We start from the raw sequence: 26,299 nt of genomic DNA, 5'->3' as shown, positions 1-26,299 counted from the left end.
ACAGGAAATAGCTGATAAGTTTGTCAAATTCATTAGGTAGGAATTCATAATTCTTGGAATTCTGATTAGTAATTGTTTGGTTCCACATAAATTTATATAATTTAGCTCATAAAATTAACTTTACGCATTTGATTTGGTACTGATAAACTTGGAATCACAACTTTTTTTTATAAAATATTACTCTTAACACATTCTGAACTAGAAATCTGGCGTGAACAAAAACTTCAGTCGTGCATTAATTATATTAGCAGGGGTGTAACTGCGCATTACTACTTCACTCATCATATACTTTTGACAATCGTTCGCGTTAAGAAAGTAGTTTTCTATATGAAGTGTTCTAAGTGTAATGATGATGGTTGTGTACGTTTATGTAATATGTATATCATAGTTATTACAACTTCTTAGTTACATTTACAGATTTTTAAGAAATCTAATTTCATTTTTATTTTATCTGTCAAACCGAAATAGAACTGTGGTACCCATAGATGGTGATAGTGAGGCAGTAATGGTTGCCTTTTGCTGATTTGGGTCGTGTTGCTGTATTTTGTTTTATTTTACAAATTAAGTTATATTTCTGTAAATATTTTATTTTGACATGTCTTAATGTATTAATAACATGTGTGCTATCAACTGAATAAATTTTTATAACGAACCAAAGGGACACAAGTATTGTGTGAGGTTTGCTGACAGGATAACCTCTTTTTATTTTGTATTCCACACTCAAGGACGAATAATATTTGCCTGTTATTGTGATTGTATTTAATTTGTTTTTTTATATAGTTAGTAAATAGATATTGGGCATTGTAAAATGGAGGCGATTGCCAAACACGATTTCAACGCTACAGCAGAAGATGAATTAAGTTTTCGAAAAAGTCAAGTGTTGAAGGTAAGAATCGGTATACCATTTTTCTTAATTTAATAGATACATACAATTTAAAAATCTTATAATTACCTTAACATTTTTGGTACTGTAGTATTTTTGTGAATTTATTTCGTATTTGTGGTTCGGTTTGTTTGGATTTTTTATAAGCATTTTTAAGTAATCTTGTTTTAGGGGTTAGGTTAACAGTTGTGATTTTGGAAAGTGTTAGCCTCTGATGCAGATTTTTTAAAATTTAATTGTACAGTATGATGATTATGCTTCCTTACTTTATAACTTCTCGGTTAAATTTTATTTTTCACGATTTAATAAACTCATTTTGAGTGTAATTACTATTTGATAAAAATGTATATAAAAGTGTTTAAAATTAAATTATAAATTGTTAGTAATTATTGCTGCATTGCAAAATATTTGTTTTCTAAACAGTAAGGTTTTTTATCCTGTATATTACGTATATTTTTAAAAAGTGTTCATTTATGATTTGTTATTTGTACTTGTACTGTGCAGCAGGTTTAAATAGATGCAGTACTAGCAAGCATAAATAATTCAGTATCGTGTCAGTAAACTGTTATTAAGGTATTTAGAGCGATGAAAGTGAAATCATAATATTAATACAAAAGTTGTGAACAGATGTGGCTAACACGTTTAAAAGCTTTTTGCCAATAAGTCAGACATCATTGATTTGAATCACAGTCTCCTGGTAGGCATTGCATTGTATATTATTTCCTTATTTTTTGTGTACCTATCACTTTATCAGATCAAACTGTTATTCAACATGTTCATTGCCGTATGAATTTCATACTAGTAAAATCCTTTTACTTTAAAGTTTTTAATGACATGAGTCTTAACAGTTGTTCTTTCCTATAGTGAACTTCAGGAAAATAAAACTGTCATTACATATATATTGACCCAAATATATATATTTAAACCCAAATCGAGGATTTGGGTTTAAATTATAATACAGGTAAGAGAAACTTCTTTTTTGGTGTTTCATGATCTTCGCTTACAACATCAAACATGTTGTTACAGTTATGTTAACTAGGGTGATGTTGATTGTATTTACATGATTTTTTCAGAAACAAACATCAGTTAAATTTTATAGGTTATCTATGTAGTGCTGAAACAAAAAAAAAACATTAACAAAGCAGTGACTATTGTGTATTTGTCACAAATTACATCCCTTAAACTGCTGTCTTGTATCATTTTATAAATAAAAATACTGTTACAGTGAAAACAATGGTGGGGGCAACATCACTGCTGTAGAGGCAGGACGGGTTACCAGATTCTTTTTAAAGTTGTTAAAATACTGGTAAAATAATTACTTAAATTCTTTACTCCCCCAGGATATATTTTACCATAATGAATCCTGGCAAATAACTCACAAAATACTGTTCCTGCAGTATGAAGTTGAAGAATTTGAAAATAATTTCACTTAGAACACTTGTAAAATCGTATTAGTTTTAATTTGCATATAACTTTTCTTAAACTCGCCAGTAAATCATAATAAAATGGTTTTGACAGAAGAAATATGGTGCAGCCTGTAACATTTAAAATGCAAAAAAATTCTTGTCTTGTCTCTAATTTTTTATTTTTATCCGTTGAATTGTTTTCTTTGCTAAAGTGAGAGTTTAATACCATTTTAACGGTTGGCCAGTGAAGGTCATGTTTGACATTTAAAAAGTTTTTCCTATTAGAGTTATGTGAAACATTATACTGTTTTAATCCTTGTCCCTGAAATCTTTTGATTTACTCGTTCTCTGATAGTTACTCGTAAAAAAATTCATGTTGTGAAGTCTTATTGAAAATTTTAAGAATTTCTTTTTAAAATTGTGTATAATGTTAGAGGGGGTTTAATTTTTATTTTCCAAGATAGTTAATGCATATAATGAATTTTTCATGTATAGTGGGCAACCCTCTGGTAAAAATTTGTAAATTAAACATAGCTAAATTTTAACTTTTTAATAAACTTCGTAAATATTTCATTCACGGTTATTAATTGTTCATAAACAATTAAACAAATTGTTTATGAACAATTTGCTATTAATTCTGTACATAAACAGATACGAGTTGAGATAATGGACGTAGTTGAGATGATAGCTTAACATAGTATTGAGAACATATTAAGATAACGGATGTTTACTTTTGCTTTATGTGAAATGTAAACGTAATAATTAAAAATCAAATCCTATCAATTTTCAAACACATGCTGTAAGAAACTGATATTCTTTTACTCGTAAAAATGTGAAACAATAGATTTGTTTGATGAATTAAATTAGCGCATAAGCCCAAATCTTGTACACGAGAATAAGAAATTGTGGTAGCGTATGAAAAACGTCATGCCTGACCGGTATTTAAATCCAGCATTTCCGGATGAAAAGTTGAAATGCTACCGCTCCATCACAGAGATCAGAGGTTTTTTTTTCAAGAGAGATTACATGATTTTTATAAATGAGAACTTAATATACAGTCTTATCTTTTAAATCTCCCTTCTAGTAACCGTGTAGCTCTTAACAGAATGTTACCCAATCGGGAGCTCGATACCGATGAATAGAAATGACACCGCTCCAGTAGAACGTGCTATTGAAGTTAGAAAGTTAATTTATTATGGAGTTTTAAGTTTAGAAAATCTTCCTCAGAAGATTTATAATCAAAAACATTTTTATATAACTTAATTATAGCAAAGTATTTTATTGTTAAAAAAAGGATCTTGTAAGATTTTCGGTTCTTTTCTGTTTCTTCTCCGCCGTGGTTTTTTTTAAGAATAAGTATTTAAACTCATTAAGAAAGTAATTGTTATTTTACAGTAGCTTACATACTGACATTTAAAGATTAGACGTAATAAGTTTTTTAACAAAACAACTTTACGTCTAAAGTTTATCGTGGATCCTGCGGTACTTTGTCGGAATCCGATAGACACTTTTTAATTTTTTTTTCTCAAATCGGTGGGTATTTTTAGAGGTATTTGCAGAGAAATTATAAATATAGTCTAACCAAACCTAACTTGCGCTTGCTTCGCTCGCTAGTCAAGGTTAGCGACCGTAAATTAAGATTACATTTATAATATCTCTGCAAATAACTCCAAATACCCACTTATCTGTAAGAAAAAATATAATACGTAACGTAAAAAAAAACCATAGCGGGGGAAGAACAGAAAAGAGCAAGATTTTGATCGCTATTATGTCGAATACATTATGAAAAATTATTAAAATATCTAAAACGCTTAACATCTTTATGAAATAGTCAGCGTGTTGCTTTATTTTTTCTGTTTGTCCATATCGGCCGATACCTACATTTAAAAACTAAAAACTCTTTAATAAAAAATACACGATAATTGTTATACCGGTGTTTATAGATGTTATATAAAATATACTGAAAAAAGTGAAAAGTATATAACGTTAACGGATATCAATAAACATGCGTTCAAAATTGCCTAAATTTTCAGAAAATAAATCTGATGTTTCTGCTGTAACGGTATACTCAAAGGAAATAACATCGACAATTTTTTTTATAATTATAGCACACCAGATTTTCTGCGAGCGCAATGGTTTGTCACGATAGGCGTGGTGATCCTTTCAGTTTTTGACCGGTTATATAGCGTCAAAATGGAATTTTTTGTCAGAGAAAAATAACAAGTCCGTAAAATGAATCCCCTTGTACACAAATTGATCTAACCGATGATAATATTCTAGCCGTTTTTTTTGTCGGGATCAACTAGTCGATGAATTTTTTGAATTCTACACGGCCGTCTACAAGTGTGCAATTGTTTTTTTTTTTTTTTGTAAGGCGGATTGTAGTAAGTCATCGGTTTTAACAGACTGTCTCTGCATTCATCATTATCTTCTACCTTTTGTGTCTCAATTTACTCGCCAGCCTCATTACTGATGTCTTGTTAGGAACCGGTCTGTCTTAGTATTAACGACGCAGTCACGCCTTCACCTTAGTCGTTGCCATCCGTGTACTGAAGTATGACTCCGATAAAGTTAGCATTCCTCTTGTGAAAACACCATCTTATCGATAACAGTAACTGACGTTCTGATCGCTTTGTTATAACTACCGGTAGATTGTCGCGTCGGCACGATAGTTAGATGTCGGATGAATCCATTCCGATCAAATGCGGGGGAGTACGGTCGATTCAAATTCTATAGAAGGCCAATTGACGTGTTGCATTTTATATGGGACCGCTGTACAAGACAGCTCTGAAACGTTTTGGGATCGGTTCCCTCTGTTTGCAGTAGTAATTGCGATCGGGAAATTATTGGTTCATAAGCCGGCAAAGTTTAAGATTTATAATACGGTCGGCTTCACGTTCTTGATTCTTCTCCGATATAACAAGGAGGTGTTTGTATAAGATATACGTGATATTGTTTTGTTGTAGTCCGGTGTCAGATTTTGTGTTTTAATTGAAAAAACCGTGAATGTTAATGTAACGGTGACAAATTAACATCGATTGAAAGAAGCGGCGATGAAAAAAACATGTTTTAACGAGCAAGTTTTTTGTTAGGTTGGTATTAGTGTTAATGAAGTTCGTAATGATAAGTGATACTTTGTTTGCCGTTACAAATGATGAAACGCATCGTGAAGCGATAGAAGGAAGATTTTTTGAAAAAGTGGAAGAATCGGAATATCTGTGGAAAGTTGTAATACTGTTCTGCAATAAAATTGAATTGCGTTTGACAACACATTCTAAAACTATTGTCTACCGATCAGAAAGATGTACAGTTGACAACGGCTTATCACGTTATCGCTATAGCCGATTAATATTTTCTGTACAGAATAAACCAAAAAATTGAGACTTGTACTGTATACACGCAGTACCTCAGGGAAGTGTCCTAATTGTTACTTTGTTTGCCGAAGCCATAAATAATATAACAAACTGCGTGGAAAACCGGTTATGTATTCTTTATTTGCGGATGATTTTTCTATTTACGTAACATGTAAAACGTTAGCTACTGGTGAGGCTGCTTCAAAACACAGTAAGCCGCTTAGAATCGTGATGAAAATCTACTGAGTTCACGTTTTCTTCGGAAAAAAGGAGTGCGTTTGCTTTTACCGGTTGAGCTCAGTCGCTGGCCGACCGGAAGCCACAAATATTGGTGTACGATTTGCCAAGGGCAACGAGGACAGGGGAGCCCGAAATCCTGACGGCGATACACAGCCAAAATCCAGCATCGGATATGGCTGCTGAGGACTTCCTCAAGGGAACCGGGGTGGTTCCCTTTAGGGGCGGAAAGAAGCCCTCTAGGAGCCACTGGGTAATTGAGACCTTGCCTAAGATCCGGCAGGTCTTGGTGGCCGGTGGTCGGCTGTTCCTCGGGTGAACCTCTAGCAGGGTCGTCGATCATACAGAAGTACCCCGGTACTTCAAATGTCAAGGATTTGGTCACACCTCTCTCCGCTGTAGGGCACAGTCGGAGATGTGTGGTCACTGCGCCCTTGCTGGGCACAGGGCAGTTAACTATCCTAATAAGACCGCGCCTGCAAAGTGTGCTCCTTGTGCCTTGGTGAAAGGCTTTGATGTTGGATACCGGGTCGGGGGCGGGCAATGCAGGTCGCACGACATAACCCGGGCCAAGATCGTACATAATACGGCGTATGGCGACGCCTGAGTTGAGGGAAGCTTTCGAGGACGGTCATCACCATACCGAACGCTTACGCCTGGGACAGTTAAAGCTGCATCGTTCCTGAAATTTATCACATCAAGACAGCAATTCACTGCCACGCCTAGGTCGCTGAATGCCAGCAATTACCTGTCCACCGATATTAAAGCGCTTGCAGCTTTAATTGGTTGATGGCCTGCCATAACTCTCGGGTAGCTTCCCACAGCAGTGAGGTAGAAATCTTTCCCTTAAATAAACTACTGATGCCGGTTGAAGAAAGCAACGGCATCAAGGAACACCCACACGGTCCGACAATGTGGCTCACGCCACATTGACTCGCCGCTTATGAGTGGCCAATTTTCCCCTTGACCTCTAAGTTCGAGGGTGGCCTGAGTTTTGCCCCCCCCCCCCATGAGCTGCGCAATCGAACATCATATGTTCGTTCCACTGGCCCTCCCCGCAGACGCACAGCGCATCAGTGGCCAGGCGGAACCGAAACAAATATTGGTTCAAGTTCGCGTGGTTGGAGAGCACCTGAGCACCCGTTGCCCTTAAAAACGAAGAAGAGGCATACCATCTGTCCAAGTCTTGTATAAATCTATACAAGGACCTTCCCTTAGTCGTGGTGTGCCATTCTTGCATCCATCAGAGGCTGTTGTAAAGCCTCCTCCTCTGGCGGGAGATGGGCAACTGAACGTAATTTAGGACCGGTCCATTGTGATCACCGTTCCGCTCCGGTACAGGCCCAGCTCGAAACCGCATCCCAAATACCTCGGTCTCCCTGCCTCTTCGCAACTTCCACCTGACCGCCCGAACTTTTACCACTAAATCGATTGGGAGAGCCCTTTCCAATACGGTGATAGCCTCGTAGGAGGTTGTTTTAAAAACAGCAGTACATACTATTAATGCTCTGAGCTGGGCACTCGTTAAATTCTAAATAAGTGCTCCATTTCTGTTCAACCTATGCGCCCAAACGGACTCGGCATAAGAGGCCATACTTTGGCCTCTCGACCAAATGCCAGCAAGTGACCCGAATCTGGAGTTCTTGGACCGCCACCGTAAGCAGTCTCATAGGTTATAAGCCTATGATCACTTACACTGGCCCCTCGGGCCAGACCGTCCATCTACTTGTACATCTAAGCAGATCGTTCGTCACCAAGGTGACGTCGATGTAACTTTCCCCATTTCAGAACTCTTCAGATTAGATAAATCAATTTTCAACTTTTTCTGTTACGTCAATAACGCTTTCGACATCGACAGAAAGTTAGTTGAAATCTACCGAAACATTACGTTACTTAACTCGAACTTCGCACCTTCAGCCAATAAGTCTATCTTACCGTTTGTGAACATTACAGGGGATAAATTGCAAATCTATTTTCGATTACGATTAAATCCATTTTTTATATTAAAACCGGTCCAACGATTTTGTAATCGAAGAATGTTACTCTTAAAATTTACTAAGCACATTTCCTGAATCGATAATAATAATTTCATTACAAACAGTAAAATTCATTTTGGTTCTTTCTAAGATCACATTTTTCATAAGCGTAGACTTCAATTATAATTTCCTTGAGAAAAAATAATTTTTATCTCCAAATTCAATCGATTGTATTAGGCGGTCAAAACCACTTTTTGGTCGTAAAATGTTGAATGTATATTAACTGTTATAATTTTGGGATTAAAAAAAATCACAGAAATGAAGTAAAAAACAGTTTCTTTAGCACGGACAAAGAACTTTTACAGTGGCGATCTGTAATTCAATTTAATAAAGATACTGACATCTGTTCCTATCATAAAGCTGTTTTGCGGACGAAGTTTGAATTCCTACAGAAGGATTATTGTAATCTATTTGGAAAATAATCGCACAAAGCCAAAAACTGATTGTGGCCTATTGATATTAGACCGATTAAAAGCTTTAACAAATTACGACTTCAAGCCAGTCAAAAGTTATACCCACGATGTAGGCAAGAATCGGCTCAAAGAGAGATTCAGTCGAAGGATTATCCACCAGAATCAGAATCTAGTGATGTGGAAATGCTAGAGGCTTTTTGAAGAATGGACGCCTCACTACCACCACTTGGAATCTCTTTTGAAGCTTAAATGTGTCGGCAAACGGGATTTAAAAGGCTAGCTGTAGCAGAAGGTACTATTGCTACTATAGCAGCAGCTGCCGCTGGTCTGAGTGTTACTGATGTAATGCGTAAAGAGTAAGCAGTGTCAAGGATGTAAAGATCTGGATATCCCGATTGGAGAGCTCAAAGCCAACCGTTTGATCTCGACTCGTCGACAAGTTCAGATTTTGACATCGGCACCCGGTACCTGGAGTATTGAAAAAACAATTGATGACTCCCGGGTTCCGATGCGAATGGTGAAGCAGGCCCGGAAGGGCTTAAATCTGAATATTTTGGCGACACCAGAAAAAAAGAAGGAAAACATTGAAGGATGATATTAGTCAACGGGTTCCGAAAGTTTTTGAAGATGATGAGTTTCCCGAATTTTTCCAGGAAAGAAAGATTTTATTTCGGTTAGGATTAACGATGAAAAAGTCCACATGCAGAAACGTCTACTTCTGTGCAATGTAAAAGAGCAGTTCATAGTTGACCGCACACATTACGGCCGTGAAATTGACTTCTCGAAATTTTGTTAACTTAGGCCACAGTGGTGCATTACAATCGGTGCTGCTGGCACACATTCAGTTTGTGTTTTTACTATTCGACTAAACGTTAAGCTCATGATAGCCGCAATATCCATCAAGGATGACTACAAGGTATCGATTGAGAAAACTCTCTGGATCTTAGAAACTAAGGATCGCAAGCTACAAAATTGTGAACGGCGGATAAACCGGGTTGGAGTCTCATTTTTTAGATGACCTTATAGATTATGACTTGCAGGAACTAATAGAATATAAGCAGTGGATTCATACGGTCAGACATATTGGAGACGCAACAGACGACTACGGAAAATTTTATCGAAGAGCTTTCCTTAAAGGTTTTTTGCCTGACTAGCCGCCGTTTTGTTTCAAAACATCAAAGTTCGTTTTTAAAACGGCCGAAGTAAAATTTAAATGATAATCGTACCGTTATGCCGAGAACTATTCACTTGTTCAAGATTCTGTACAGGGATTCCATCGGGATTACAGCCGAGCTACACTGCATCCGTTCGTGGTTTATTACGATAAAAACGAGCTTCAGAATCAGTATTTGAACGGTCAGTGATTGTCTGCGCCATTATATCATTGCTGTACATATATTTTTGACTAAACCGATCAAATACTTGCAGACAGCGACTGAAATAAACCGTACACGCTACTTCAGTGACGGTTCAGCCGCTTAATTTCAAGAATTTTATCATTTGCCCCACCGTGAAGAAGACTTTGGGATAAAAGGTCAGTGGAACTTCTTTAGTACTAGCTGAAGAAAATCACCGTATGATGGAATTGAAAGCGGTATGAAACGGTTAGCGGCACTTGTCAGCCTTCAGCGACCTATAGAAAACCAGATTGATACTAAGAGAGTTATTTGAACTTTGTAAAGAAAATATACCAGGAATCAGGTTCCTTTTTATTCCAAGAGAAGAAGTTGGGAGAATCCGACCTGAACAGGAAAGCCGGTGTACTAGTGATCACACAATTGTCGGAATAAGAGAGAGCAGAGTCTCAAATGATGTTTATGAAACCGATAAACCTACTCGAGGCATTTCACTTTCCGGAAATATGTGCGATATATCTTTTGAAAAACACGATTCCCTCTGTGCTGGATTCCAGAACAGCACATTTTTGCTCAACGACATCATCAGGACGACATATATGTATTCAGAAAACATCCGAGCTACGATCGAGAAACAATTTAAGCCGAAGCGGAATTAACCCGACCACTCTAGATATTTTTATTTTATTGCACTCCTACGACTGTATTTCATTTTGTTTATGATTTTAGTATTTTTGTGCACGTGTAATAAATATTTTTAAAAATTGTGCTTGCCGTAACAGATATAAAATTAGTCGATAAAAAAATACTTTCTACTAAAGAGTATTCCTTTAATCCATAAAAGTTACGGAAAACTTGCTCCCTGTGTGAAAGATGCGTTATCTTTCAACTGTTTATTCTGCCGCTTATAAGCTAAAAATGTTTTGACCAAATTTGGTGATTAATATCTCCTGACATAAGCCTCCTGTCGCTTTGAAACTAGGCTGTTACACACAATGTTGCCCCTTCGCGAATTACAAAGTCTCGTTTCGATTAAAGTACTAGATAAGGAATTATATTAGTTCAAACTTTCACTTACAAAATGTCGCGACAACTTTTTAGCCGAATTTCAACTGTTATATCTCAAAACCAGGTTCTGAAAGAAACTTGTTTTGAAGTTTGAAGACGGTTCTTTCGGGGATCCCCGGTCTACTTGACGTGGTATTTTACGGTTTACAGAGCATATTAAGAGTCATTTATATGCAAGTTTATTACAAAATAATGAATTTTATTTCGGGTACGGCATATTTCAACGGTGTTTCCCGATGAATCTCTGATAGCAATAGAAAACAATCGACAAAATATTTAGCAAATTCAACAAAATATTCGTATTTTTAAAAAAAAAACATAATAGAGAAGATGAATCCGTAAAATGTAGATAAATTACATAGTATTCTGTATATAGCAGCGACGTTAAAAGTATTTTAGAGTATTACAACTTTAACCGTTAATGCGCAGCGTCTATTGTCCTCGGAAATGTTAAAGATAAAAGATGAAATTAAATCCGGAAGTATTTAAAATAATTTATAACTTGTTTTCTATTGCCGTTAATAATAATGCGTTTATTTATTTACGTTTTTGTTATTATTTTTGTGTTAATCCCTCAGTATCTGGGGACGGTGATCGTTTAGCGATCGAAATTACAATTTAGGATATGCAGAACGTACTGCTGAAAGATTGAGACTAGCCGAAGTAGTATTTGGCTGATTAATTAAGAATACAAGAAAATTGGCTCAAGTCCAGCATTATACGGAAAGTGTTTACAGAGTTAGTTTATTAGAAGCAAAAGTTTAAAAAAATGTATATAAAAATTTATTAGATAGTTAGAAAACTTACTTGAGCGGTCTTTTTCTAAAAGTTTTCTATCTAAACGAAGACTGTATTTCACAGACGGGTTTAAAGTTTTGCCGTATCCATTTTTAGATGAGATATTTATCTTGTAGAATTGTACGTAAGGGGATGAAGTTCAATGATTTTGATTTTTCACTCGCTACTATTCGCTATTCATTTTTTTGGTAGACGGTTAATTTTATTTTATAAACAGCGATAGAAAAACTCTTTTTTTAAATAATATTTATTTGTACATTTGTTGTTATTTTTCGAATGTTTACCTTTATTTATTCGCGCATTTTTATTTTTTTTTTTAAGTTAAAAGAAAGAGGAAAAAAACAAAATGTAGCGAAAGAAAACTTAAAAATCCGAAATCTTATAACAATCTTCCTCGTAAGGTTAAGCTAAAATTTAACCTTATGAGCGCTAAACAAAGTCGATTGCAAAAATTTCCATCGCTTCTACTTTTTTTTCACGCTTTACGTATAGCTTATTTAAACGGTGCACATCGTTAAATAGTATTTCAGTTATAAAAAAAATTTGGGTTCAGTTTTACCCCTTATTCAAAAGACGTTTTTAACAAAAATCAAAATTCGTAGTAAAAGGTATCGAGTCCTACTTGACCGAATGATGTTTTTATCGTTAAAATTATACAGTAGTTTCTTTAAAACTATTTTTTTTTTTTTTTTTTTTTTTTTTACTGTAATTTCTTTATTTTAATAATTAGTAAAAATTTAATTAGTAATAATTTCATTTAACTTTCCTTTCTTCTTCTTCGCCAGCTACCGCGTATAACAACTTTAATAACTGCCGCGACTTGAAAAACATATTAAGTATCAGAAACGCTAAAAAATTCAACAAATCTTTAAATCTCATCCCACGTGCGATCATTTTACGGTGCGCACTGCGACGCTATACACTATAATTCCGCTGTGACCTATAATACAAAGACGCTTGCGTTTCACTGAAAATGATCACCGTTTTCCTAAAGGCGGGTCCGAACTCTTCGCAACCTATTTTTTGATACTCTTCGTGGGACATCGAAGCTAATGTAATCGATCTGTGCAGTATCGGCTCGCTCCGGGTCTTGTAGAGTACGCGGGTTCACTCGGATGTTCACGTCCGTCAAAAAAACTCCAGAGAAAAGTTCGGTGACGATAAATCAGGGGAACGAGGGGGCCTCAAACCTTTCGAGATCGTGCGATCGCCAAACATTTCTTCCAAATATTCCAAGGTGTTTTTGGTGGTACGGCGCTTCGCTCCTTGTTGTCGCAGGTAACAGTAGCGTTCATCGGGATGCAGAAGAGCTACAAATCCGGTAATTATATCCTGGTATGCCGAACCGTCAAGGACTTTGTAAAAAAAATCGGCCCCGCTATTCGTCGTCGAGAACTCGCAACACCAACCTTCTGCGAGTGCAGCGGCGATTCGCGTAAGATTTTTGGATTTTGTGTCGACCGACATCTGATCTGACCGTCGATGTAACACTTAACGTAACTTTCAAAAATCACTAAAACGCGATCACTCGATGTCATGCGCTGAAGACGAATGATGTGCGCGATGAAACGATCGCGCTGTAGATACAGTTGCGTTTTTCATTCCTGAAAATTAAAATTAAAAAAAAATTAATTTTAAGTACGGGTTACACGCAGCCTCCCGATTTTATTTATCGGAGTAATTATTTATTCCAGTAAGTCTAAATTTGGTGTAATGTTATTCAGCGAGGCAAAAAATTATAATTTAAAAAAAAACCGGCTAAATGACCGATGAAAAGTAAAATCACTCCAAAGCTGAAATTTAGCGGAATATTTGTGCCAAATTTCACTTTCTTTGTCGACAGACTTTTGAGATCGGTCAAAAACTTTAGAAATTATATCGAATATCCTCCTCGCCCGTAAATACGATCTGCTGAAAACGAGTTTTAAATAACCGAATGAGTACTTTGATTTTACAAAGCTCAATTTTCTATACCGTCGGTCATACAAAATCGAGGTACAAACGTAAAACGTTTTAAACTATGAAACCTATTCTTTTTTTAATTTTGTTGAAAATTTAACGTCGTCAATGTTATATAGAAATTTGTCGAGTCGTTTTCGTAAAATTTATGTCGAGCCGACCCAGAGATATTATTCAAAACAGGCAGACTCGTAAGAATTTGCGGAAAATGTAAATACATATACGTCTTCCGCAAATTTCTATAATTTTTTTTTTTGAGTTTATTCGTCGAGAATTCACAACGCCAAACGTGTTGTGAATTCTGGTCGTTTCAAATAACCAAAATTTTGCCGATCGCTCTATTTTCCCTTTATAATTATACTGCTTCAGTATCGATAGCTACGCAAAATATTTACACTTCGTATTTAGCTTATTTTAATGGCGCATATCTTATGTATTATTTAAAATACAATCGTTTGTTTAACAAATGAAAAACAACTATATAAAAAGAAAAGAAAACATTCTATTAAATATTAATTAATATAATTTCGTAATTCGGCTGTTTACGTATATTAAGCTTATATGCATACCGTATCGTTTCCACTCGTATATAAGGATCTTAACGATTTACGTGTTTATAGCTATTGTAAAGATAAAATAGTCTTAGGAAAAAATTTCTTTCTCATTACATTATCTGAACCGTACGCATTTATGAAAAATACCTCGATAGAATGCATCTTTTTAATAAAGTATTCTTTAAAATACGAAATTTTAAAGAAATCTATATTCAATTTAAAATTTTTGATTTCCGTTTCAAACCGTTAATCCCCTACTCTTAAACGTTTAACCGTTTTACTTTGTTTAATCTGACGTCAAAAATGATCGCATCGATTCGAATTATTCAAACATCTTAAACGCCCGTAGGAAATCCATCCGGATAAAAACTCAGTTTCAGAGCCGACTTATCATTTTTTATAGTCTTTTTAGATAATTCCTAGTCGTACAACTTTTGTGATGAAATTTGACGGTGAGCTTAATATCCAAAAGTAAACCGCTTACGCGAACAAAATTAATTTTACCGTTTGGATGGTGTCTCATCGAGTATTGCGATAGTTGTTTCTATGAATAAATTTTTTCAAACTATTATTAGTATTTTTTTTCTTTAAGTACAAGAAAATTCAAGTTTTCTTCCATTCCTTCGTTTTTCAACTATCTTTACAAAAATTGAGAGTAATGGAATTTCACTTACCGACCTTTGCGATTACAGTAATTTCTCATATGTACTGCGACATGAAGAAAACCGATTCGTCCGATTAGGTTCATTCTAAATATAAGATATACACCTTCTGTCCGTTCTTATAATTAACCGTGTACCGATTCCATCGATATCAGGCCATGACCGATTTTTCAAAGACATTATATCTTCGGTTGAGATCAGGTCAAAAAGAAAGAAATATTTTGTGACTTAAGTTCGCGTAAAATCTTAAATTAATTACGCAGTCTTTTTGATTCCCTGTAATAGATTTTTAGGAATCTGTAGAAAGAAGTCGTTAAAACTATTTACTGCTAACTTTACTCTTCTCCTTTGTTTTTCTCTCATCGCTTCGTTATTATCCTCCGCAATTTTTAGAATCTGTTTAAACTTCAAAAAACCTCCCTATCGTATTTAATTTTAATTATACGGTTTAACTCTTTATATAAACATTAAAATATTTTTTAAATAAAAAAAGGGACTCTTTAATTCTTTTTTATGAAGTATTTCGCTTAAAACGTTTGCAGAAATCGTTATCGATTGACGTTTATAAAATTATTTTACGTGCGCGGTTGAATATACGATTTCGGTTTTGCTTACGTAATAATTTAATTAATTTATCGTAGTTTACATTATAGCGATAGCGACTGTATGTATCTGAACTATTATTACATCTATTATTTCATTTTTGTTTATTCTTTTATACCGATATATCTAATCCTTCTTTATCCGTAGGAAATGATCGTTAAACGATTTAAATTGCCGTCTGGTTTTAGGTTTTGAATAATTTTTTTGTGAGCCGTGTTCGAGTGCTTTTAGCGGATTAAGATGAATAGAGATTGTTTAAATACGCTACATTTAACGCAGCGATCGCGTACCGATTGTTAATTTATTCGTTCTACAGATTTGAAAATATGAAAAATCTGCCGAGAACAAATCAGAAATCAAATTCTACGTGCCGTCAAGTATTTCTTCCGAGTTTTATTTAACTTGGGTTTCGGTCTGCGGTGTTCAGTTTTATAACATTGCCGAATGCAATTTTTCAAGCGACAAATCAGTGAGCTCTTTGAATTTAGTAACAAATGCTAATTTGACGCGACTTGGCCCCGTGCTGTAAACTTGCTTTTCAGCTACCGGTAGCGATTATAAAGCTTTTGCAAGTACAGTGTTTCTACGTTCACGTCGTCGGGGCTGTAAACGACTAGTGGCTGTCAGTCAACCTGCGCCGCTGTGGAGTTTTGACTGAACGGTGTTGCAGTAGTACCACTGTCGGCTAAATAAGGACCTTTTCTTTGTTGAATCGAGTGTCCCATTTTCTTAGGTTCGTGAGGCCAACAAAATTTGCGATTCTCTGGCAGGTTCGGGAAGCGATTTGCTCCGACTTCGCCGGTGGTCTTGCAAGAACGAGCTTTTAGCTTTGGACTTTTCGAGCGGGGTTGTGTAACCTTGTGCCCTTCATTCAGACTACATTTGTAGTTCCTGGCAGTGTAGTCTGTGCTTTATTTAAACAGCCACAATGGAGCAGCAATCCGAGGGAAATTGGCTGGAGGATTTGGTTGGTTTAGTCAAAGACTTGGTGACCGGTGACCCCTTCCAGAGAAGGTCACTCGGTAGGTCTCCGTCGAGGCCGCAGGTCTCTGCAAGAGATCTTTTGGTCTTCACGAGGGAGGTACCCCTTGTGGAAGACGGATTGCACTAGAAATCCTTTACTGTAAGCTGTGTGGAGAAAACCGCCGTTGGAACCGCACAGGGTGAGCCGAATCTGAAGGGCATCTCCTCTCGAAGTCGAGGGTGGTGGTGGACAGAAGTGTGGTGGTCGGCACTGGGCAGGAGTTCCCCGGAGCAACGCCTTCATTAGTAAGGTCAAGCTCCGGATCCGATGGATTGGGGCGGATCGACGAGGTACAGTCAGCGTGGACCAAGATCTCCAAGAAAGAGTCGAGCATAGCATTTTAGTCTTGCTTTGACAGTTAGTCGACTTGTATTTGTCTGAATGTTTTGTTTGATGGTTGCTGAGCTGGCAGTAAAATGCGAAGGCCTCCAGGGCACCAACCGAGCCCTTCTCTCCGTCGTCTCACGACTGTCAGGCAAGGTTGACCAGGTAGTGGAAGGAGTCGGGGACTTCAAACCGGGAATGGGGAGGGTCCTTCGCAAAATCCTTATCTCTGAAGCGGGTTGAGGTGAAGGTGAAAAAGCCTCTCTTTGCTGCTATAACGGCTGCTGGCGGGCCTAAGCGGGTTAACCCCACTCCGCCAGTCCAGAAGCAGACCATCAAAATTAAGCGGGCTCAAGGTGACTTGCTTAAGTCCGGGGGCTTCGTCGTTAATGACGGAGCTAATCCTGAAAAAGGCCCTGCACTGGCGGAGAGAAATGTGTCCGGGGCACTAAAACACGGGACCATAGCATCATATTGGAGGTAGTTAATGAGCAGCACGCAGACTTGCAGGCAGCAACACTACCTGCAACGGCTGCCAGCAGGCAGGCTACTGGAGGCAGACGTTCTGGTAAAGAACGGGCTAAAGGTTCAGTTGCTGGCCGAGCGGCGGCCTCAGATATTGGTGTATGATCTATTGAGGTTAGAGGAGCCCGAAATCCTCAAGGCCATTCACAGTCAAAATCCAGGATTCTATATGACTGTCGAGGACTTCCTCAAGGGGACCAGGGTGTTCCGGCAGTTGGGGCGGAAAGAGGCCGTAAAGAGCCGCTGGGTATTAGAGACCTCACCCAAGATCCGGCAGGTCATGATGGCCGGTGGTCGTTTGTTTTTGGGGTGGTGCTCATGTAGGGTGGTCGTCCATGTTGAAGTCGTCCGATGTTTCAAATGTCAAAGTGTTGGTTACACCTCTCCGTTGCAGAGCGCAGTTGGAGATGTGTGGTCACTGCGCCTCTGTTGGGCATATGACATCCAGCTGTCTTCATGAGACCGCGTCGGCAAAGTGCGCCGTCTGTGCGTTGGTGAAAAGCTTCGTTGCTGGACACCGGGTCGGTGGCAAGCAATGGAGGTCGCACGATATTGCCCGAGCGAGAGCTGTAAGCAGTACAGCGTATGGCGACGCTTGAAGTGGGGAAAGCTGTCGGGGACAGACGTCATCATGTCGAACGCTTGCGCCTGGGGCAGTTAATCCTGCATAATTCCCGGGCGGCCAGCAGTGAAGCCATGAGGATTCTTGAGGAAACCCTTCCCTGACATACGGGCTGTGGATTCCGTTGACATATACCGAGTGGTTTCTCGAATGGCACTGAGAAAGGCACCGGCGATTGACCAACTTGGTCCGGATATTTTTCACCATCTTCTGCTTGTCATAAGAGAGCCGCTTGGCATACTGTTATTGGGGTGCCGTAGTTGGGGTTGCTTTCCGATTTGTTGGAATGTGGCCTTCGTAAGGGTGCTCTTAAACCTGGAAAGGATCCTAGTGAGGTTGGCAGTTATCGACCCATCAGCCTCTTGCCGGTAATCGGTAAGTTGCTGTAAAGGCTGGTTGTGGAACGGCTCCGGTAAAGCATCGATATGAACGGTTTTCTAAATTGAGACCAATACGGCTTCATTGAAGGGGTTGGCACCGAGGATTGCATCTTAATGCTCTTGCCGATGTTTAAAGCGCCAACTGTAAATATGTTTTGGCAATTTTTATTGACATAGAGGCAGCAATTCCTTCCTTTTGTTGGAGTTTTGTCCTCTATGAGTTGGAACGCCGCAATGTTCCCGAAATCCTACAGGCCGTGGCAAGAGACTATTTGTCTAACTGCACGGTTCTGTTCAAGGATGCGCGCCTAGTTGTGGAAAAATCCGTAACCAGGGGAAGCTCGCAGATTCCATTCTCGGTCCCCTGCTGTGGAACCTGGTATTTGACGGGTTTCTGGGATTGACATTCCCAGAAAGGGTCACGATTAGTCACAAAAGGGTCCTTTTAGTTCGTGGTAAATCACGATTTTTTTGAAGGGCGCAGACAAATTTTATCTTACAGTCGAAATCCTCACATTAAATATAAAGGCTGTGTAATTAGCCGAGTTAGGTTCATAAGTACCTAGGTGTTTTGTTTGATGAAAAGAAGCTGCTATTTAGCAACCATATTAAACAAGTAGCGGCAGACGCCGTCTCCGTAATGCACAAGCTTAGTAGGATTGCTCGGAAAGACTATGGGTTGTCGGGCCGTCAATTCTACATGGTGTACCGAGGTGTCTTCGAAAGTATGACCACATACGCGCCTCCAGATTGGACGCATAGGCTAGTTAGGAATAGATAACTTATTTTAAATTTAAGCATCGTGCAGCACTGAGCCTTGAGAGTATGCACTGGTGTTTTTCAAACAACCTCCTATGAGATTTCCACGGTATCGGTAGAAGCTATCCCAATCGATTTAGTGGTGAAAGTTCTGGCGGCCATGCGGTGATTGCGAAGAGATTGGAACGCCGAGATATTTGGTATGCGATTTCAAGCATAGCGCGTACCGGAGAGGATGTGATCACAATGCACCGGAGCTAAATTTGAAACAGTTATCCATCTACCGCTTGCGAAAGAGGCTTCAGAGCCTCGCGATGGAAACATGGCAGCAAGAATGGCATACCACACTAAGAAAAGGTCATAAATTTATACAGGACTTCTTGGGGGATGTTACGTCTCTAGTTCATTTTTATGAGCAACGGTAGCCCAGGTACTCGCCAACCATGTGAATTTAAAGCAATATCTGTATAGGTTTCGCCTGGCAACTTAAGAGGTGTAAGTCTGCGGGGAGGTTCAGTCGAACGAACACATGATGTTCGACTGCCCCGCCGTTGTGGGGGGCCAGAGCTCAGACCACCCTTGAAATTAGAGGTCATGGGGAAAATGGACCACTCACAAGCGGTCAGTCATGTGGCGTGAGCCGCATTGTCGGACTGTGTGGGAGTTCCTTGTTGAAGTTACATTGTTCAACCGTCATCAGTAGTTTCTTAAGGGAAAAGGCTCTTACCGCACTGAGGCTACCTTCTAGAAATGGCTGACCTTCTGCCAATAGCTCCAAGCGCTGTAAATGTTGGACAGGTACTTGCTGGCATTTAGCGACCTAGACTTGACAGCGAATTGCTGTCTGTGACGATATAAATTTTATATTTATGATTGTCATTTATTTTATTATAGACGGGGTGCGCCTACCCAATTTTTGTTACTATATGACAAGTGAACGGCTGGACACAAAAGCGAATGGTGTATTGGATCACGCCTACTCCTTTCACGCTATTAAGCTGGAGGAGCTAGTTAGAACTCGTCGCTTAAACTGTTCGAGGCTGAGTAGCCTTTCGTGGCACAGACGTTCGGTTTTATATTTTAGGGCGACCAAATGGGGTGGTGGTGGGAGTAATAGAAGTAAACCAAACTTGACGCGTATTATATCTTGTACGTATTCACCGGATGACGTGAGCAGATAAAAACTGCGAGATCTATTTCGATTGATCGGTTTACCCGTGCGATCCTTTCCGGAGATGTATTATATGATTTTTTCCCGTTTTTCTTCAGCTATACTTTACTGAAGTTATATGCCAGTGTGAGCGATCATAGGCTTGTAGCCTTTGAGATCATTTACGGAGGCGGTCTAAGAGCTCTAGATTTGGGTCGCTGTAACCGAAGGGGCTTGGCTAAGCACAAGCTGCGGTGCGAGTGCGCAGCTGCCTTGCAGGGGTTGGAATGGCGCATGGAGCACAGAGAGGAGGTGGAATTGATGGCTGAAAAATTCGGCCGGGCCATCAAGACTGACTGCGATAGGGTCCTACGGCGGTTTCGGCCGATGGACGGTCCTTTAGGTAATGACTAGTCCGCTGACCGGGGAGTGCCTGGAGCCGTCATGACCGCAGCTTCCGGGGAGCCGTCTGATAAACACAGGCGGAAACCCGGGAAAAAGTGGTGGTCCTCTAACCTTAGCGTGCTGCGCGCAAGAGTTAGGTCCTCTAGGAGAAGATACCAGCGTCGTCCCCTAACGGGGATTATTGTTGATGACGTGCGCGCTGAGGGTCTGCGGATCTACCGGCGCGCCCGTAATGAGTATGTTCATGCCATCATGGAAGCTAAACTCAAGTTATGACAAGGTCATGCGCGAGTTGCAGCGCAACCCTTGGCAGCTTGCGAAGTTGCCAAAGCCGTTGCACGTGCTGTTCAGTGTTCGATGCGGGTATGGTTGCCACCATCTGGTCACTTAACAGGCGTTTAGGTGAACACTCTGTTTCCAGTGGCTCGGGGGGGTAGAAGCAGAAGTCGGCGTTAGGGGGTTGAGACACCATTCTCTGGCGTACGGGCTGTGGAACCCGTAGATATAGACCGAGTGGTTTCTCGAATGGCACTGAAAAGGCACCGGGGATTGACCAACTTGACCCGGATATTTTCTATCATCTGCTGTTTGTCATAAGAGAGCCGCTTGGCGGACTGTTCTCGGGGTGCCTAAACTGGGGTTGCTTTCCGACCTTGTTGGAAGGTGACTTTGGTGAAGGTGGTCTTAAAATCAGGAAAGGATCCGATTGAGCTCAGTTATCGACCCATCTGCCTCTTTCCGGTAATCGGCAAGTCGCTTGAAAAGCTGGTTGTGGAACGGCTCTGGGAAAGCGTCGATATGTACTCACTTCTAAACCGAGGCCAGTATGACTTCACTCCATTCAGAACTCTACAGTCACATCCGCCGCAAAAGCTCTAATCCGTCTGTGGGACAGGTAGTCATGTATTATAAGCCTCAAATATAGTAAGTTGTTCCTGTCCTCCAATTCTTTCAGGACAGCATCCCATCTTATGTTATTAAAGGCGTTCTTGACATCCAGTAGGACCAGAATCGGTACCTTCCTGGAGCGCTTAGAACCTCCTGCTGCCTCATCAGTCGTCGAAACTACCCTCTGTAATGCATTGATGGTAGACCTCCCCGTTTTAAAACCATATTGGTGTTCAGATCCCACACTCGTCTGAACATCTCTCAGCCTATGCAGCAATAAAACTTCAAATAGCTTTCCTAAGCTGTGTAATAAACATAGCGGCCTATAACCAGAGGGTTCTCCACCCCGTCTTCCCGGGAAAAAAATCACTACGCACGTTATTCAAACAATCTGGTGTTAAATATAAATCTTGTAAAATTCTTCATGAATTAAAATTGAAACCGTCCCGCGCTGCAAATGAAGGAGACAGACAAACCGAAACGACTTTATTATTGCAACTAGCTTCTCGGAAACGTTGTTGGTGGACAGATAGACCCGATGTCGTATTTCATGTCAGACGAGGCACGGTTTCACTTATCCGGCCATGTTAATTCGTAGAACACCAGGTATTGGACGGTAAGGAATCCTCACGAGATAAATGAGCGTCCGCTTCACGGTGAGAAAATTGGTGTTTGGTGAGCTTTCCTGTAATCGTGTAGCGGGACCAATATTTTTTGACCGGACTGTCAATTCGTAGGTTTACCTCACAATTTTCGAATGTGAGCAATTAACCGATTATGAAAAAAGAATACAGCTTCTTTTAACAAGACGGAGCAACATGTCACACATCAAACGTTTCACCGAATCGCCTTCATGCAGGTTTGACAAATGAACGAGCTCTCGGCAGAGGACGGTGGCCTCCACGTTCCCCATAGTCGTCTACTTGCGATTTTTCCCTTTGGGGCTACATAAAGGAGAGAATTTATGCATCTAATCCCCGCAATATTGTTGAACTGATGGTGAACATTCAACGAGAAATCAACGCAATCGACAACGTTTTGCGTCAGACTACTCTCAATATGATCGGTCGAGCACAAAAGTACATCGATGATGCCCAGGGTGGTCATTTTGAACATCTTTTGTAACAATAAGGTAAACAAATGCAACAATTAAATTACATTTTATGTTTTTCTTATTTAATTTATCGGTATCGTTCATAAAATTTCATTCCAACAGAACCTACCGATTCTGCACCGGTTACGGTACGGGTTCGGTTTTATGTTACTCATATACTCGTATTTGCGGGTTGCGCTTATGATCGCTTTCTTTCCTTTGTAGTAATAATACGGTATAGCCGAGTAGGGAATTACCGTTAAGGTTAGCGTTTATTTTTTCCTGTACTATTCGTTAACATCGACGTACTTCCTGGATATCTGTTATTTATTTCTTTTTTTTTCGTTTACCGGTTTTTCCTCTATATTTCCTCGTATCGCTAAAATAACTCGTACGGTTGTCGTAACGTTTATATTGAAACTCTTTATTTCTAACTAATTTTCAATTTTTTCTTGAAATTAAAACGTTTTATTTTCTTTTTTTTATCATCCAGATTTAATGCCGCAAGATAGCTTGCTTTATAATATACTAAAAAAATATTTTAAAGAATTTCTTTATTATTTTTTACGGATGAAAGCCGACCGCGATAGTGTTAGAATACTATTCATGTCTTTCTTACTTTGTTTATATTTTAAAATTGTACTTTCAAAGTTAAAAAATGCCTTGCTTTCGGCATAAGTTAAAAGTACGGGACGGGGTTGCGACGCGAAGATGTTAATGCTAATGAAATTTTTCAGTCTAATGACAAGGTAGCCTAAGCGAGGTATTATCGCTAAAGCGGACGTAGCCGTGAGCTTAACGATTATTCTCGATAAAGAAAGTAGCGATCGATTTTGCGTCGAGTTAGATTATTTGTCTCGCCAAGCGCTCGCAAAAATTCTAAAAAACTAATGTTCATTATCGGCGTGTCGGCCGTATTTTTTAGACATTTTACAGGGCAGAGGTACAGTTACTGAAAAACTTTCCTGTTGTAAACCGAATGCGACGGGTCCTGAAAATTTCTACCCAAAAATCAAAGGAGCGGCATCTGTGCACGTATTTGGGGATGAGAGAAGCCGGAAGACGATCTTTTCTTATATTTTACCGGTGATAAAACATCTTGTCGGCGTCTTGTGTCGTTGTCGATCGAGTTAACCGAAAGTAAAGAATTCAGGCGAACTAGTCATCGTTGAAGTTCTCGGTCGCTGTTTTCTAGGACCGCAGAACGGGGGACAATAATCATAACGGTGTTGTAATGTGAAATGTGCCGTTCGGAACAGACGGTGCGGGATCGTTCCGATTCAGCAGTTCCAGTAGAAACGTTTTGAGAATCTTCATCTCCACCCTTTTGCTTAGTACGTTTTCCTGACTTGAAAAAAGAAGCGGCGTGTTTCTCTGCAGTTTTTTGAAGTTGAAGAGTTGAAAAAACGACACTGAACCGGCTGAGAGCCTGGATACCAAATTTTTACGTATATTTTTGTTTTGTAAGAGCATTTGAATGCATTAAAATGCGGTCTCTCACTCTCCCCCTCCAATTTTGTTTATGAAAGAAAATCAGAGTTAATATCGGTGAATTTTTGACATCATCCGTTTGTGTATACAGATAGAACAGTTTAGCTCTTCAAAAGCATCGGTCTGTGTTTTACGTAACGGATTGTTTGATTTTTTGTTCAGAATACTAGATTGTATCCAGGTATTTTTATGTATAATTTGTGAGCTGTTTCTTATTCTCTCGGTATTTGTTTACTCTTATTAATGCGATGTATTTTTTGTGTGTTTATCTTTGTTTTCATCCTTAATTGTATTTATTTTGTGTACGAGCGAATAGGTGAATGCGCCGTTATATACATCCGTTTGTGATCTTCAGCGGTTAGTCTGCGGATCGTACTTGTAAGAGCGTATAGTTTAAGCGAAGTCTCGCGGTCGTGAGTTATTGTGTTCCTAGTGTGTCCGTTCTCGCTTATTTTGCAGTCGGTTTTAAGTTTTGAAAGTAAACTTTTGTCAGTTACTCTTTTGTGATTGTGAGATCAAGAAAATTTATTTTTTTGTTGCGTTGAGATAGGGCTATAAATTTTAATATATAATTAAGAGGTTAATTTTAAAAGGTTTTTTTTCTATAATTAACATCTTGCGTTAACTCGATATAATTAGGCGGTATCATCTGTACCGGATGTCAAAAAGACGTTTGACGTTCGTGAATTTATTGAAAAAGATTTCTGGTAGGAACGTTGAAGTAGGGTAACCCGTAAGAAGGTGGCGATATTTGTTTTTGAATATAAAATAATATTTTTTTTACGATTACATTAATATTTATTATTTCCGAATGTGCTCTTTTGGTGTATCGTCTTCGAACCGCTTTTAAAAGTAGGTAATATTTTTACCGAGGAGATGCGGGCAAATAAGTTTGTTATTTCAAACTAAGCTAACGTCGAGTTTTTTTTTTGTTTTTTTCCCCTACTTCCCTGGGCCGGACATCCACTAAAGTATACGCGGCCCAGGGACGTGTCCTTGTGACTCTAAGAGGGCCTTCCCACCCACCGGCAGTACGTCCGGCACGGTAGGTCAGCCCCCCGGTTCCGGATCTTTTCATATTGCCTGCCTCTAATCCTCCGCGCGTAAGGAAGACTCGGCTATGCCGTCTCCCCCCCCCCGCCCGGAAAGACCGGGTCTGGGTCTTTTCATGCCTGCCTCAAACCGATAGCACCAGCCCCAGCAAGCGCGGAAGCGCCCCCAGGAACCGGCGCCACCGGCCGGGACTCGGTCTTTACTTGACCCCTGTTAGACTCCCCAGGAGTTCCCACCCCTTCTCTGGTGCCGACGTACCTTAGCATGCCGGCCCTCCAGGATGGGGCTGTCCTCCCTGCCCTATCGTCACGCCTGTCCCCCGCGATGCCTCTCTTTTTCCTCCTTGATTCTGAGGATCGAGCTCGCGAAATTAGAGAACCGGTCCCAGTTCCTGCTATCTTGTAATAACCGTTTGACAAGGTTATCCGGTGTGAGATTATTACTCCTGATTTCATATCTGAAACCCTCCCGTTTTCGACAGTTGAAAATAGTGTGTTCCGCGTTGTCCTCCTCGTAGCAATCTGAACATTGTGATGTCTGTCTTTTCCCTATTCTAAAGAGATACTCGCCAAACGACCCGTGTCCTGTTAAGAGTCGGGTCTTACGGAAATTTAAACCGCCTTTTACTTTGTTTGTCCACTCCTTCAGATCAGGGATTAGCCTTCGTGTCCACTGTCCCGCTTGAGAAGCGGACCAAACGGTCTGCCAACTGTTAATAATCGTGTTTTCCACCTCAGATTTTGTTATGCCTTCCGCCCTCATTCTTCTGCCTTTTATTTGAAGCTCTATAGGAGGAATCTCAGCCGGTACACATAATGCGTCGTAAGATATAGTTCTGTAGCCTAGAACTACTCGGATTAAGGCCGCTCTGTGTACGCTTCTCATTTTGCTTTTGTTACGTTTTACGTTCATAGCACTTTCCCAGACCGGGGCTGCGTATAGTTTAGTCGACATCAGTGCTGGTGTAACGAGCCGCCTAACTGCCAATTTTAGTGCACCGCGATTATTAAATAATGCTCTTAGGGTTGTCGGGGCAACCTTTTGACAGTCCGTGTTTATATGTCGGCCGAATTTTAGGCTTCTGTCTAAGTACACTCCTAGGTATTTTGCGTTGTTGACTTCTCGTATGTTTTCACCTCTTATCTCAATATTTATGCTCCTGACTCTTCTCTTGCCCGAGAGTAGGATGCATTCGGACTCGGTTGGAGACATCTGCGATCGGTTGTTGTTAAGCCAGTTATCTATTAATTGTAGGGCC

General features: G+C 39.5%; 1 protein-coding gene across 1 annotated transcript in view; it reads left to right on the top strand.

The window, feature by feature from the left end:
• The first annotated feature begins 290 nt into the window (after window positions 1-290).
• The window catches only part of drk (growth factor receptor-bound protein 2 drk), a 74,309-nt gene continuing 48,300 nt past the window's right edge, over window positions 291-26,299 (top strand). Inside the window, exon 1 of the mRNA XM_075375904.1 lies at window positions 291-886. Within this exon, the coding sequence (XP_075232019.1) occupies window positions 809-886 (78 nt within the window). The 5' untranslated portion in view covers window positions 291-808. The remainder of the gene's footprint in view (window positions 887-26,299) is intronic.

This window comes from Lycorma delicatula, chromosome 9 (genome assembly GCF_047948215.1).
Source record: "Lycorma delicatula isolate Av1 chromosome 9, ASM4794821v1, whole genome shotgun sequence".
NCBI lineage: Eukaryota > Metazoa > Arthropoda > Insecta > Hemiptera > Fulgoridae > Lycorma > Lycorma delicatula.
Note: the sequence above shows the minus strand (reverse complement) of the source record. Positions and strands in the feature narration are given on the sequence as shown.